The 16,512-nt window shown below is 44.3% G+C and overlaps 1 protein-coding gene across 1 annotated transcript in view; it reads right to left on the bottom strand.

Annotated features, from left to right (window-relative positions):
• The window catches only part of LOC105699711 (furin-like protease 1), a 95,883-nt gene that overhangs the window by 2,775 nt on the left and 76,596 nt on the right, over positions 1 to 16,512 (bottom strand). Inside the window, exons 5-11 of the mRNA XM_012424913.2 lie at positions 16,300 to 16,472; positions 14,718 to 15,135; positions 14,243 to 14,360; positions 13,820 to 13,901; positions 13,260 to 13,470; positions 11,018 to 11,761; positions 7,190 to 7,474 (exon numbers count right to left, since the gene is read on the bottom strand). Coding sequence (XP_012280336.1) covers positions 7,190 to 7,474; positions 11,018 to 11,761; positions 13,260 to 13,470; positions 13,820 to 13,901; positions 14,243 to 14,360; positions 14,718 to 15,135; positions 16,300 to 16,472 — 2,031 coding nt within the window. The remainder of the gene's footprint in view (positions 1 to 7,189; positions 7,475 to 11,017; positions 11,762 to 13,259; positions 13,471 to 13,819; positions 13,902 to 14,242; positions 14,361 to 14,717; positions 15,136 to 16,299; positions 16,473 to 16,512) is intronic.

The following is a 16,512-nucleotide window of genomic DNA, read 5'->3' as shown; positions in this document are numbered from 1 at the left end:
AATGATCATAAGAGTTTTAGTTGTGTGCTTACATAATATATTATATTCATATTTATACCTATATACTTCGTCTCGCGCTACACGTATATCGTTTCATCGCAATGGCTTCTTATTTGTTAATGGTACTTATTTCGACGGAGCACTTGCATCTCCTCTTGTCACACACTTATACCTTCTGCCGGGCCTTCGGTTCTATTTGAAACGACCGTACATATTTTGCGTCCCTTTATGCACGTCGTCGAAGGTGGAAATCGAAGTTGGAAGAGGTCAAGAGTGGCCACGGCGCGAGACGCGATCACTTTTGCTGTTTTTCAGGGATAATGTAACTTAAGATATGTTGCTCTTTAAGTTACGAGACATTTTACATTACATACAAACATTTACAGTAAATACATAGTATCTATTATGTCGAGCATACGCGAAGGCCGATTTCTCGCCGCCCCCGAAATTTACGTTGCGAATCGTTTTAATTAATCACCTCGTCATACCGTTAACACACTCAAATACAACACTTTGATACTGGCCAAGTTACGCCTAAGAGTACAACATATATTATACGTATATATATACTTTTGCTTCAAAGTTATATAAATACCTAAGTTCTCGCGAACCAATATGTCGACGCGTTTCTTGCGACTCTCGATGAGTACACGTAATAAATTTTATAAAAAATTATACGAATATAATTTAAATTTGCCTACGATAAGCCTACACGTATCAATTCTTGAATACCTCGCTAATGATGGATATAATTTCGAAATCACATTTACGATTAAGCGTCCGCACCAAAAATGTCAAAGGAGATATGTCTTGCTTACACGTAAGATAAGTAGGTTCGACCGCTCGAACAAATTTTAGAATAAATTTCGCAACGTAGATCGATTAACGGAAAATCGTTGCGAGATTGTTGCCTCGGGAAGCCTCGATATCACCGTTGTAATAAATCAACGTCGCGGGATTAAGAAAATCGATTTCCTACGAGCCGTACAACCAATTAGATATCGTCATTTTGATCTCGTTTAAATATTCTCTTTATAATAACGTGCCGCCTCAGGGGAAGCATTCTTTCGGCATTGCGAGGTGATTTCATTAGAGCGATTCCGACTTCGGTTTAATTGCACAAAAGCACGTACATTCATTCGGAAGGCTTTGCAGTTGCGATCGCGTTACTGTACATTTTCAGGTTCCTTTGCATGCCAATGAAATGATGTACACGTAACTTTTATACTCTCTGGCCACGTGAAATTTATATTCATTAATCGTACGCACAACGATCACACTTTCCGTAATTGATATTTCTCCCCGACTAAGCATTAAGCTCAAACGTGTACACTAGTACCGAATTAAAAAAAGAAAAAGAAACAAAAGAGGTGGAAACATTTTGAAATGTGCAAACAATTTTCTATCCTGTGGTCGAAACGAATATTCGGATCATTTGGGTAAGTGAAACGAGCTTAACTGTTCAAGCCCTCCAATCCATTGTCGAGTCGTGCATACTGCACCTGTACCACCATTACGCGTGAATATCTATTTTATACATTTGCATATATGACTTAGGTACGTATATACACGAGCGGTACGTCTAATTGCAAGAGAATGCAGAGATTATGATTTCTAGGTCGTGGAAACGCACAGGGTAATTTTTACTCTTCGCCAATTTTTGGTTAAAAATTATATAAAATGGCTGCAGGAGAGTAGTTCGTTATACAGTGTATATACAGTGAAAATCCTTACTACATTAATTGCATTTTTAATGTTGAAGAAGTATTTCTCATTCCTTACTATTTTTATAATAATTTGTCTAACACGTGTCATGGGTTATGTCGTATGTACACTATAGTTTACATCGTAATCATAATAGCAGTACATTGTGTAGTATACCTTGTGAAAGGTAAACCAGAAAGGCAAAGAAAGAGTCCTGCTGCACAAAGGTTTGCCTGTCGCAAGAATTCTCGCTCTTTTGGCTTGACAATGTTTAATAATTATATACTTTCCGGGAGTATTCCCGATTTTTTTTTCTCTCTCTTTTAAACAATGTACTCGGCAATCTCTGATTTTCGTGACAACTGGAAAGACGTATTGACCACTCGGTTATTCTTCGATATAATTCTATCTATTATTCTGTCAATATTGCACAGCACTCGATTGCGGTAGTTATAAAATATACTAGGATATTAATAATGGCGACGTAATTAATATATAATCATGATACGATGATACACCGAACCGTCTTTAAACTTATACGCAGCGTGATATCGCAATCCCTCGGAACCTAAGTGCGATAATCGATTTAATTAAGCGAAGGAACTCTGTACTTTCGCGACACTGACGACACGAAAGTTTCAAGCCACGAAAGACCCGGCGATGTCTTATAAATTAAAATTCGATCACAGACACTATTTGAATGTGTTTATCCTTCATTACTCCGCCAGTTGTAAACCCGTTTGCACACGACCGACAAACCCAGTGCCGGCACCGGTTTTTCTTCGATAGTAATAATGTAAATAAATGAAAGTTACATTGTTTTTGGCAGAAAAGCGCCGGCGCCGGTTTTGCCAATATCTATGCAAACGGCCTTACGCTGACGAGAATCTTTAGTTTAATTTGACGTGAATTTGGTCGGTTTTCGGCTGGAGCAGAGACATTTGGAAAGGCTTCGTTCCGAAACATCTTAAATCTATGATTAAACGAATTAAAAACTTAACGCAAACTGCCGATATGGAGCTTCTGGCACGTAACTTGATAGGTAACTTGAAAGGAGGTACATTGAAGTTCGTTGGTAAAAACTTGAGGATTTGAGGCGTTTTGGAAATCAGCTTTTCGTGCACGATGTAACGCGCGGTGTGAGTTTGAATAACTTTACGATTAAGTTCGACGTGCATAAATTACTACGTATTCTTTTTAACCGTCCTTAAGTACAATTGTCAATGATAATTGACACGTCCAGTTGGCGCCCACGAAACGAAACTATCAATTATCAACAGTGCGAAAGTAATCTTGATAAATTCCGCATAGCATGGAATCGTTCGTACGGATTTCGCTGTCACTATTTAAACAACTATTAATTATTGCACTTGTCAGGGGATGCAATTCGGTATTGATGTCTGAACGACGGAAATAATTTAGTTCCAATAACTGGAATTTTCTGGCGAGGACCTTGAAGCACAAATTGTGTAAAATACCCGGATTATTTATCACGGTATCAGATTTCTCTTGGTTCTCTACTCTTTAGTTAGAGACATTTTAAGGGAAACGGGTATTTATCGAGAGGACGTTTCTAGCCTAATTAGAAGTCTTACGTTTCCTACGTATTATTTTTTCGGAACAATATATTGTCACTGTACATAACTTTACAAGTAAGATGCAACATCATCACGATACTACACCATCCTGCGTGGTATGAATAATTACTTCGTGGAAGTAGAGAACCAATACAATTAACAAAATCATTTCACGCACGGTCGACAAGTGCTTGAAAACAATTGATATGATTTTGCAATTATATCGAGAAGTGTCCCAAGAGTAATCTCGAGTCTTAAAAAAGACTCCCAATCCATTTGCTAGAACTTCTCAATGTAGATAATATAATTAAATTATTCAAACAATGTCGTTTCAACCTTTTTCGTTAAACAATCAATTATCATTATGCTACGAACCTAGTATTATTATTGTCAACTATGAAATTGTTTTTATCGATTGATAGATGAACAGATATAATGTAAATATTTAGGATCCACTTAAATAACAGGAAGCTATGTAGTGCTATGCGGAATGTCGATATCTGCCCACTAAAAATACTTCTATCCTCTGATAAACGATACATGTAAATTTCTAAAGCTCTTGTCACTCTCCGCACAGTGTATGTCATAATTCCTCATTAAATAAAAATATTAATAATAAATTTACGTCTACTAACTTTCCGCAGTAAAGTAAATCGACGAGCTCGCCATTCTCTAGTATCCTCGAGAGGATAATCATCCTCTTTCAGGACGAATCACCTTGTAGAACGTAAACTCGATGCAGGCGTTAACAATTGAAAAATGATCATGACTCTCGAAAACGCTTACAGAAATTTTAAAATGATATGAACGATTTCACTTCATACTCTCCCGTAAACGTTTACATTGTGATCCGTTCAACAATTTGATTAATCAATGTAAATTGAATTCAGATTCCAAGCAGCCGTATAACATTAATCGCAAATAGTGAATTCATTGAGGAGATATCACCGTCTAAGCAACAAGAAAAATTAAACACAAAAGCAAGCAGCAGAGTAAATCCTTTAACGTTGCACGATGCAACGAAGTTATCTTTATCTCTCGACAAGAGACAAACGCAAAAGTTCTCATACAGCCTCTTGACATCTGGCTGTAATTTGTTTATAAAATATGCAATTTTTCCACGGGGCAGCTCTCCTCGCTGAAGCATCTACGATCAATCGGTCTGCAGCTTATTTTTTATAGAATCTCTTTAAAAATTTATTTACAGAATTATTTATTACGGAACACACGCGCGCGCATATATGTACGTACACGGGCATAAAGGTACATATACATATATGGATAGGTACATCGGTTTACAATCTAGATGTACTAAACGTAATACTGATTCGTGTTTGTCCGTGTTTTTATTGAAAAACGCACGTGCGATTTACCTCGACCTTTTCTTGCATCGGACTGCTTAACGAAGTTTTAACATATCTCCCATTACTTTTGTTTGGCAACGCTATAGTACACATGGGGTACGCGAGTAAACAATTTCGCCATGCATTGCGACTTATTACCGCAGCTCTCGAAAATTGAAATAAAATCTGGAAAATCAAAATGCATATAAAGAGATGACTTCGGATTTTGACAATCTCCCGACTAATTTGATGAGGAAATTTTTCGACAATTCATGGCACCGTTTTTCACGCGTACTCCCCACGATGCGATGTAAGTCTGCTTATTATGGTAATTGCACTTTTTCACGTCCTGACGAAACAGTTACTATGACAAAGACGTAATGCGCTTTCGTAGGTCCTAGATGTGTTTCTTCGTCCCCAGCGTTTATTTATAAAATTACGTCCTCCCTGTGCGAGGTGCGAACCCTTTGGCACTGAATGTGAACACTTCGTGGCACAAGATCCTACAGTGCCCTAGTTCCCGTTTCTTTACAACACGCCGAGGTAATTTGCGATCCTTTTTCTCGTATAGATTACCTTCTTCCAGGTTTCCGAAAAACGCGAAAATTTTTATGTTCTTTTTTTTACGTCTTCTATAACGTGGCGCTGCATGGTGTTGCGATTGTTCCTTACTTTAGGCATTTGTAAGCGATCGTTGCATACTGCCGTCTCGATGTTAATTTGTCAACCGGTTCAGATTTCCATAAAATAGAGAGAAAACTAGATATCGGAAGAAACTTGAAGTCAGCTACACAACGGTTGAGCTGATTATTTTTTAAACGAAATTTTATGTTCTTCGCAAAACTATTGATCTTCCTTACTACATGGAACGAGATACTTCTAAATCGACGACACGCGAAACTCGATCCGTTAGTTCGTTGTTCACCAAGATGGAAAACCTGTCAATTCCGAGAAATTGACAATGATGAATGCTCCAAGAAAAGCGTGGCTGAAACTCGGGACGCCTCGACAATTTTTATCTAGGTGACTTAGTTGCGAATTTCAGGAAATTTAATTCTTCAAGACATAAGCGCACTCAGCGGATGGTTTTGCTATTAGCTTCCAAAATTCAACTCGACGTGTCGAATAATGTTTCTATACGGAAAATTGGTGACGCACGAATTAAAATCGAAAGTAAACGAAAGATTTACGGATCGCTCTGAATTTCATCCACGTTTAACAATTTTATTAATTTATTCGCGATACTTTAGGCTGGAGTTCTCCGGCAGTAGAAGTGTACAAAACGAGAGCATGACCTGACGAATACAACGCGTAACACGCAAAATATCTCTACAATTGTACAGCAATTACAGAAACAACCGCGGTAGGCAGTGCGATGTGATTTACTTTCTTCCGTAATAATGACGGATCGTCATTCCAAAATTCCCGACAACTTTGAGAAGCTGTCGCTTGTCCGGAACTTCAAAGATCGTTGATCAATTGCATATTATTTTTTTTTTCGTATGTATGTTCTAGTTTCGGCAGTGCTGAAAACCATAGGTTGCACTTTCTCATTCATAATCCCCCTGTGCGATTAAATTATGCGTCTAGATGCAGCAATATGACGTATGCTTCGCGTCGCTCACTCCTCGAGCTCGTCGTCCTTGTAAAAAAGCCGACCTGCGTGTTAATTACTTCTTAGGACCTTAGAGACGCTTCTATCGTTAATACAAAAGTGCACTTAACCGTCAGTACCATTAGTAATTTAGGAAAGGAAAGTGCCAGCTCTGCTAGGGCAAGGTGGCCTTGACTTGACTGGGCCAAATTGTCATGATGGAACTGTCCGATTTCAAGAGTGGGTCATACTTTCAGAACAAGAAGAACCGCGACGTCCCATTCTTTTCGTGTATTCCGTCAGGTGAAAACCGAAGTATCCATGCTTCACCGTCCAGTCACGCAAATCCCACTACGCGAGTTTCCCTCCCAAGGTAGGAATCTACAATGGGCTTCGAGCTCGGCACCCTCGTCCGATCAGCAGTTTGTTTCGCAAACTCGATCGAGCCAGGATGCGTCCAATGGCGGACGTGCTCGTGCTTCCTGACAAGGACCATCAGTAGCCTTGCTTCTTCGCTGAGGGTCCTCGCTAAGGATAGCAGAGGCCGAGTGGATCACGTACACCGGTGCATTCGTCATCGGCCCTAATTGCAGGTTTTTGCAGGTGTCTTGCCAGAAGATGCAGAGACCGCTATCGGAGCCTTTCCAGGAACGAGGAGCCTCGCAACGGACGTGGAGGTAGGACGAGGCACGCATACTCGACCTCGCGTCTCTATGTCACTCCTATCCTAAGCCGCGAGAGAGCTCGCCATTACCATTCTCTCCGTCACAAGTTCCTCGGAGTTCGAGGAACTACGTCCTGACTTGGTCCTGCGAGTCTGGCCAGGTCAAGGACCTGGGAAGATGGGGACGCAGCCAGGGAGCCCTTCTTCCCTTCGGAAGCAGGACCTTCGGGAGTCCTGCTCGACTCGAGTCTGGCGAGACCGTCAGCTCTCGACAGCGATAGTAGAAGGAGTAGAATTAGACACGCACCTAAACATTTGGCACCATCGAAACTGTTGCACGCCCCGCTTATCTGATTCTCCGTGGTCGGCTTCTGAACTTCCGGATGGGAGACTCGGTCCATCTGTTGACTTCCGGTCCAGGGATCGCCCTCGGTGTCGACGACGTTCTGCCGGACCTCCGTGTCCGTGTTGTCCTGGATGTTCTTCAGCTGGACCACTCCAGGACCCGGTTTATCCTTGTCCAGCTCGTCCTCCTCCTCCTCCAGAGACGTTTCCGTCCCATAAAACACCATCTTCCACTTCTCTAACGTATCTGCAAATTGCCGATTGTTGTTAGAGGCTTTCCCAGTATCGAACGTTGGGAGGTTTCGCTTTACGGGGAAACTAAAATCTTTACCCGACTCGACCGTGAAATATCGTTTCGTATGAATAAATTCTGTCAATGCAGACGATTATAACAATTTAAATGACCTTGATCAAGAAGACTCGAGGAAGCCGTTCCAATCGAGCCTCATAGCTTAATTGATAGAAATTCGAATTTATTAAGTTAGACGTTCTCGGCGAAAATTTCTCTCGGATTCATCTGATCTCGCGGACTGTTCGTTAAGCCAGATTTTCAGCCTGAATTACAGGGTCGATGATAATTTTTTTTTCCACTGAGAAACGTCACGAACTCGACACTTGAAATGTACTAATCTGCACGGTAGATTTCTATCCTTATGCGTATATTGAAATTAATTAAAAAAAAAAAAAAAAAACATGGAATGTATTTCTAATTCCGAGCACCGATTTAAACGTTTCGCGGTGGAGAAGAGACGAATGTCGAAAGTATCACAGAAAGTACACGGCTGTAAATCTTGCACACTAGGGACAACATGTACGTACATTCGTTGCTATCTATACATATAATTGATACAAGCATGCTAAAAGTAGTATTGTTAATACACTTAATGCACACGCTCGACGTGGGATCCAACAAAGATAAATTGAACTTAATGAGCTACGCACGATGCCTAGCAACTAACCAAAAACGGTACAACAAATGAAGTCGTTGCGAAATAATTATCCGTAAGGTAAAACTGCGAAAGCGTGCAATTAACTACATGACATCAAGGATATAAACACAGAGTGAAAAATGTGCCAACGAAGGTAATTCTCCTTAACGATCGCGCCGCTTAGCGTAAAATGAATCAACGTAATATCGCGGGGTCGAGTTTGCAAAAACATGCGGAAAATGAAGGGGGACTTGCCACTTGTAAATTCTTGTAATTGCTACGATTTAGAGGTTAACCGTAAAACCGACCATCGCCACGCGTTTTGCGCGCAGATTTCTCAGAAGGAATATTGCTTCTCCGGTTAAAGTTTCGGAACGTAAGGAAGCAGTACCTTAGGTCCACGTCCGCATCACGCAATGTACTCGATGGTACATACATTAAGCAGTGGAATGTACATTCCACGGCAAGTATTCCTCACTGTATGCCCGCATTATCCGAGCGCGATAAGCCAAACATGAACCGCGAATTTGCATAAAACCGTACAGTTCGCACCGTACAGGTTTCCGTGAAAACAACCTAATGGCATAAATCACCCAAGCCGTTTCCAATCGAGGTACAAAGGGATCGCAATACTCCAGCAACAAAGGCCAAAGTTCCCCGATCCCTTAAAAAAAAATCGAATCGAAACTCTCCCTTTCAAAATGCGAAAAAAATATGACCAATCAGAGAGGTCATTCGATCTCCAGGTTTCAACTACGCGATGCAGGATCAACTTCGCCATTTAATATCTCGATAAGGAAGGCTCTCCTGAAATTTTTCAAGAGGCCTTTTCGATTCGACTTTTAATGAAAAGCGCGATAAAAAAAATCCAGCGATCCTGGTATCCCGCGACACGAGTTCGCGGGGCATTTTTGGAGACGCGCTTTGACGTTTCACCTGACACGGTTGGTGGAAGAACTGCTTGACGACGAAACAAAACTACATTGTATTTACCCGACACGAACTGTAGGACGTGTCGTAGGGACGGCGCCGTCGGCGTCGGAAAATTAATAAAGCGTCACGACGCCGGCGGGGGAATTTCGTCCAGCGCTTAAAGCTTGCGGAGGGACGGAGATAAAGAGAGAGACGGATGCAAGGTAGTCGGGCTAAGAGGGAGGAGGAAGAAGGAAGTGATTCCCCGTATACCCTCTTTCTTGCTAAGACCATAAATTTCCGGTTGGCGCTGCTCGTAATAAAAAGAGCATTAAAACGCATTTATTATGGACACACGGGGTGGTTAGAAAATATTGGCCCAGGGTATCGTACGTCTCCCGGAGTGGGACATCCGAGGAAGAGGGACATGGACCGTGATTGAAATCGCTGTACTTAGAATGCACGAATGATCGATCCGGTGTATTCGGGATATTTACGGAGCTCTTGGACGAGTCCGAAGCAGATTCGGTCAATTTTGTCCAAGCTTTAAATCGCTACTGTGGTAATGAAGTATTAGATACGTTAATTGCAGACTGACGAACGGAGAATGACCATGGAAATTCGTCGACGAGGTGGAAACTGAATTTGACGCGATGTAAGGAACTGATGAGGTTATTCGCGTCTTCTGCACTCTGCAGATTCGTGTTTGGAACGTGCGTTGAATATATGAAGGACGGCAGGAAGTCGAGGGAAATGTCCACGGTTTATGAGCGAGTTGCTAAAATCGTAAACACGGTCGTCAATACCAACAGTATGCCCTTGATTGACCGTACTTTCCGTCGGCCTGCTTCGAAGACTGTCCATTTAAATCAACACCGAGTCTACGAAGAATTCTCAAGAAGTGAGAAAAAGTACCGAAAGGCAACGAAAAATTGGGCGATCTTCGAGGCAGAATTTCTATCCCTGAAATTTACTGGTAAAGAACTACAACACCAAAGACGTACGGCAGAGTAAAGTTTAACAGATATTGTAGAGATAGCGATAAGAAAAAAAAATGCAACGGACATTAAGCGGAGGAAAACGGCTAACTAACAATAAACAGTGCCAACGATGTGATTAAACTTATAAAACTGCAGTTTCGTGTGAGGTGACAGTGCATTTCTACGTTACTATGCAGATGCAGCTTTGAACTCGCCGACACCTCCGCTTGATGAGGATGGATTCTCGTTTACTGACCGATCAATTACTCTTGCACTTTGCACGACTGACATTTTTTTATATACCGAGAAAAATCGTCATCAAGCTCCGGCGATGTAAAAAAAATCCGCAATAATCGCGACTTACGAGCTCTTCGCTCGAAATGTTAAAAGCGGCAATACGGCGGCGTTATGACGGCAAGAGAAGTGCGGATTATTAATTCAGTTGTTCAATTACCGGACAAACCTGGCTGGCTAAGCGTTAACAATTCCTGAGGAGTAACTTTTCACCTCTTATCAACAATTTCAGCGTCGATCCGAGTTCGGGATCGGACTCCAGTAATTAAAAAATCCGCCTTTTCCAGAAAGGGGTGTCTCAGTCAGTCCGTTCGGTTAAATACGAGGAAAATTGTAACAACTATTTTGGAAGCTCTGGGTGTCGGTCTTTGAATGGCTCTGTACTCGTTCATGGTTATTGGCCCGTGTCGAGATCAAAGCCACTGCAGGCCAATGAGCACGAGCGAGAGTAGCGCCCTTTAACAGAGAAGAACACGAAGCTCCGTTGTTTGTCTGGCGGAGAGCGCCTCATTTTCGACCCCAAACCTTCGAGTATAACTTCTAATCGAAACCAATTTTAAGCAACGCCTCGTCCTTACGAAATTCGCACTTCTCTTCGTCACCGGTCCAGGGGTCGCAGCCCATCTACAGAAAACATCCCTAGCATCGCAAGTGCCCCGTATGCATTGACGGTACCCTTGTCCAGCTGCAGGTTCTTGGGTTCGAACTGCTCGTCCTGCAGCAAGTCATGGCCCTTGGCCCTGGTAGCGTGCTGCTGTCCAGCTCCTCTAGCCCCAGCATAGACGGGATACATGGGATAAAGCTCTTGGATCTTGGGGTACTGCTTGAAAATAGCTGGAACCTTGTTGGTCGCCGCCTTGGCGGGTGGTTCCATCAGGATGATGCCCCTCTGGATGGCCGGCATAGTCACTGGTAGAATGGTCCTCTCTCTGGTGACGGTAGGTTCCGTGGGTCGCCTCGTGGTGGGCAAAACCGAGGTGGTGGTTTCCGGCCTAGGGGTGCTCCTGCCTCTCGGCCTGCTGGTGACCAATCTGACGTCGGGAACGTTGGGTCCACGGAGTCCCGTGTATCCCCTCAAGGTCTGGATCGTGGGCTTTGCAGTGGGTCTGTTGGCCGATTTTCCATTTTTGTGCTGACCTCTGAACTTGCCCTTCTTCTGGTTAGGCGTTTGGGCGTTGATGACGTAGGGTTGTCCCACCCCGGGCCCCGACTTGACCAGCTTCTGCTGGATCTGCTTGCTCTTGTAGGGTCCCGCCATCAGGGGGTTGTGGTTCTTCGAGAAGTTCGTCTCTCTCGATCTCATGAACGGCCTTCGCTGGGCGTTTATCGCCGATGGTCCATACTCGGAGTACTCCGTTCGATCGGGCATCGTCGATGTCCCGTAGAAGATCAGCGCCCACTCGTGCAGGGTGGCGCGACCTACCGGTCGATAGGATCGACCGAAAAATCGCACAACACCGTCCGCAGGTTACAATCTGCATTCTACTTCCTCCATCATCGAGGGAACAACGTTCAACAAAATCCGGGCTCACGGCTAACTTCCTATTTCCCGTAGGCTACTCTAACCGAGGTCAAAGATCGACCCGTTCCGGAGAACGGTGAAACGACCAACGCCAGAGGTTGGAACCTACTCCGACCACTTTTCTCTCGTGACATGAACGCGACATACGTTGCAATGAACTCTGAGAGCGTATATTCCCGAATTTCCCGGAATTTCACGACTCAAAAATATCCGGCGTTCTTGCCATTAGTCAAATGAAACTTCTATAAAAAATCTCCCACGGTATAGTCACCTGTGACAGTTGATTTTTCTCGAATCTTATTAACTAAAAGCTATCTGTGATCAGACGAAATTATGATACGCCTCGTCATGGATACCTTAAAAGTCTCGCCGATCCGTTATCGTTCGGGGTCGTAACGTTAATGCCACCGAGGCGAAAAACAATGTCATTGAGTCACTTGAATGCGCCATTGAGTAATCTGGAAAAGTACTTCATGGCCGGTTGAAGCATGAAAAAAGCTTCGCTATTATCGGCGCGGTTTGCGCCGCACTGCGTTCTCGGCCAGACGTCTAGCAAACGCGTTCGATTATTGCTACTCGACGGATTTAGACCGCTCGAATGTCCGAATTTAGATTTTCGCTATCGAGCGAGCTACGCATATTGCAAAGGGTCAATTCCCGATGACGTATGCTCTAGAAACGGTGTCGGCAGCCTTGGGTCCGAGTCGGCTCGAAAAGCTGCCAGTATGGATGGTTAGTGGGTGTGCTGGTTATTCTGGTCAGCCAAGTCAGCCCGTAGCACCGCAACGATTACGATGGCGAATGATCGACACGAGATCGCGAATGAATCGATTCTACGATATTCATCCTGCATCTAATTCCAGATAATAAATGCAGCTATCACCTTTTTGTTCAACGTCAGGGAAGCGTTCGGTTCTACTTGACAACGGCGAAGTTGTCCGGTGTCGAAATCATATACGAGGCAGTTGAACTCTGTCCTAATCTAGTTTCCTATGAACGCGTTAGGGTACTTTTGAACAATTGATGGAATTACTGGCAACTATGGCACGTGCGACATCGCACGCAATCGCAAAAGTTATCCGGTACGATGAAATACGAGAGGTGTGTTCCCAGCTTCGGCGGTCAGCTTTCAAGCAACAAGTTAAAACAATTTTATTTAACGTTGAATTATAATTCCCTTATAACATTTCTGAGGGGGGGGGGGGAGGGAAATATTGGCCCTAAAATTTTCTTTTAGTTTAAAACAACTCGATCATTCGCCATCAATAGGTGGATTCTAGTAGTTCGGAGCACCGCTCGGACGTAATCGATTACGTTACTGAAATCGATTTCGGAGCCGTGGCTGATAAAAGCTGCGAGTAATTCGTGTTCCTTAGGAACGGGATAGAAACTTACCAAGGTAACGGCCCTCGTTGTGGATTTCCAATTTCCACGTACCATGGGGCCTTTCGCCCCACGTGTGGACCGACATGAACGGCCATTGGTTAAAGCCGGCTTTTGAGATGTCGTGTTGCCTCTTTGCCAAGAGAGTGCTCTTCGTTCCCCGGGGAGATGTTAAATGTATCTGAAGGTCCCCTCTTCTTGTGGCCATTAAAGACACCTTCGCCTGTGATGGGAAGAAAAGGTCAACTTAGAATTTCCGACGTCACCGGTGGCATTACTTTCACCCGTTCGATGACTATGCACCTGCAACTTGCGGCTGCATTGCAACACTTGGACTTGAGAATGCACATTCATTGTGGATTTTTAATATTGGACTTGTGGATTTTTAATGTTGGATGCGATCAAACCAAAGGGCAGGAGACTTGTGGAAGGGGGCTTCGAAAATTTTCGTCGCATCGCTCCTTGTTTCTGTACAGGGTACAGAAATGGTCCCCGATTCTTTCGTGGAGATAGTCGGGCGAACTATTTTTAATTTCCCTTCCATTTCCCGAATTGAGGAAGAAGACACTCACTTGTACGTGCTCCAGGAAATTGACACCGCTGCATTCCTTCACGTGCAGCTCGAGCACCAATTGACTCTTCGCAGGAATTTGCCTGAAAAACAGCTGACGGTAAAACTTGGTTTCGCGTTGGTGCGTCGTTGCGTAAAATTGTTTAAATCAGGACCCGCTTTCATGTCACGGTATTCCAGGGTGGTCGCTCTATTAAAATTCCTTTTCTTTTAAGCGCCAAGTGGCGCAAATGAATGCAATAGAAACACACAAAAGAGATCGCACAGCGGAACACTGGAATCTCAAATCCATGCAAATTCACGAGGCGATCGATGGACGCTCGTCCGAAGACGTCCTCGAAAAGAAAGCGGCGGAACACCGAGACAAAAAAAAATATAGGATCGAAAGTAGAGCGTTATCACGAGTTTTGATAAGATTCGCGACCTGCCGGTGTGAGGGGCAGAAACTTCGCACTTCCGCTGCTCCGGCACTGTTCTCCATTTCCTAGCAAGTCGAACCATTGCAGTTGCATCCATCAGACCGTAACCGAAGCTATGGCTCACTGCAACATGTCAGAGAAAAACGTGATAAAAGTCATCCCATTATGACCCGCAAGTTTAACTTTGAAATCTATCAGACCCGTTCTGGGAGTACCCTCCGATAATCGATATCCCTCCCGTCTCGGCGAAGTCCCAGAAATAGGAAAAATTTAATTCAACTCCTTTTCCCGGTGAAACGTACAAACCTCAATTACGATGTCATTAAAATTCCATTGCAAGATCAATGATTTTCGGCAACAAAAATCAAAGACGTAGATATGACCATGTCCTTTTCGGAGCCTACGTTTTTCCGGCCTTTATCATCGAATTTAGGTTTGCCTCTTTTGGAAAATGGACAAGTGATCTCTAATTTCACTAACCGTTTCGACCAACTCCGTTGACGACCCAGTCAGGGGCCTTTAAGTTGGCAGGCTTGGCAGTTCTAACAACGATGTGCTGCATGTCCCTCCAAGTTAGATCCCTGTTTGCTTCCAGGGCGAGGGCGCATATTCCGGCTGCCAGGGGTGCAGATGCAGAAGTTCCTGTGTGGCTGCTGGTGCAGTGGTGATGCAGATCCGTCGTTACGACCTGTTTTTCCCCCGTCGATCCCGAACTGTACGTGGTGGCCAAAGTGGACGAACAAGCTTCGCTGTACCAGGGCACCAAGCCGTTCTCCGTGGCGCTGCTGATGGAGAGGGTCCAGATGCTGTTGGTGTAGCCGTCGCAGTTGCAGTTGTCGTAGTCCTTGCCGCCGTTCCCCGAAGCCCAGACAAAAATGGACCCCTTCCCATTGCGGCCCTAGGGAATCAAAACGCACTTAAAAAGTTCGTCGAATCGAGAAACAACGAGGGAAAACCAATGAGATCGACCAGGAACCCGAAGAGGCATCGGCGTATGCGTATCCAAGCTCATCTCGGTTACAGGTTGTACCTGTTTCGGGAATTACGAAGTTAGGATCTCCCGAGCGTGGTTTGATTCTTCCGGAAAGGCTTCGGCAGAGCTTACATTTGCATATGACTTACAAGACCGGTGAGTCACGAAGTTGGCCCGGAGTAAGTTTAATATGCTAATGTATGCAGACGTGCACCGTCGAGACGTTGAGAAACGCTTAAAAGCGCCAATTAGAAACTTTCATCTCCAGATAGACCGCGGAATCTATTAGTGCGCCGGTTCGGCAGATTCGGTGGCACCTTCTACAACCCCGACCTTGTCGTTGCCGTTAATGAAATTATTTCTTACGGACGAGTTCCTTAACTCCGGAGGGATCATCGTTCCGAGATTACTGCAGAGCCGTTGAGCTTGTTCCGAGTTAGTCAGGCCGCTCCAGCGGGATTTATCGCGACCGGTATTAGATTGGTATTGCACCACTTTCCTGGTTCGTCGACCGATATATCGAATCGCTACCGGAATGGAGGTAATATGGCGCATTAAAACGAATCTTGGCCGTAACTCGGAGCAAGAGTGGACATCCATTTCTTTCCCTCTCGGAGAACCGACTCCCTGTCGGTCGTTTCATTTACGAGCAATTCAATTATTGTTGCACCTAGTCTTCGATTCGATTAAATGCCCGAAGACTTATCGATCCCTCCCCGATTAGTACGTTCTGTTAGGCGCACGGAGCCCCGAAGACATTTCCCCGTACTTGGCATGAATGCGTCGTCTAACAATGTCCCTTTGTAAGGCCCAGATTGAATGTCTCGAGACGTTACCGAGTGCGATACGATTGTAACTTTCGTCCCTTTTCAAGGGATAACTGCACCGACCTGTACTCCAGTGGGAACCTGAGCATTGTCTCGAAACAGAATTCTCCGAACTCCTTTGTATCGGGTAAATAAAAGACCAGTGCCGATATTAATGATATTGACCCCGCCGCCTTGTGATCTCATCCTGTTCCTTGGGTTTACTCGAGAAATTCTCCCCAGGCGTCTAATTTCTGGCCGATCTTCGAGATCTTCGACTTGCCTTCGTGATTCCTTCGACAAAGGCTCTGGTGGCCAGTTCACCAGGTCCGTCGACGGTTTTTCCATCATCGTCAGGGCCCCAAGAAGCGCTGTAGATGTCGATGTGCTGAGGATTCAGACTCAGAGATCTCGCCTCGACTGCGTCGGTGACGTCTCCGTCCAGCATCCGCACCCCTGTGAGGAAAGAGGAAAGTTGTAAGGAAAAATCTCCTCA

This window comes from Orussus abietinus, unplaced genomic scaffold, assembly GCF_000612105.2.
Source record: "Orussus abietinus isolate OABI.00-Male unplaced genomic scaffold, Oabi_2.0 scaffold19, whole genome shotgun sequence".
Taxonomy (NCBI): Eukaryota; Metazoa; Arthropoda; class Insecta; order Hymenoptera; family Orussidae; genus Orussus; species Orussus abietinus.
The sequence above is the reverse complement of the archived record's forward strand: the minus strand, read 5'-3'. Positions and strand labels throughout refer to the sequence as shown.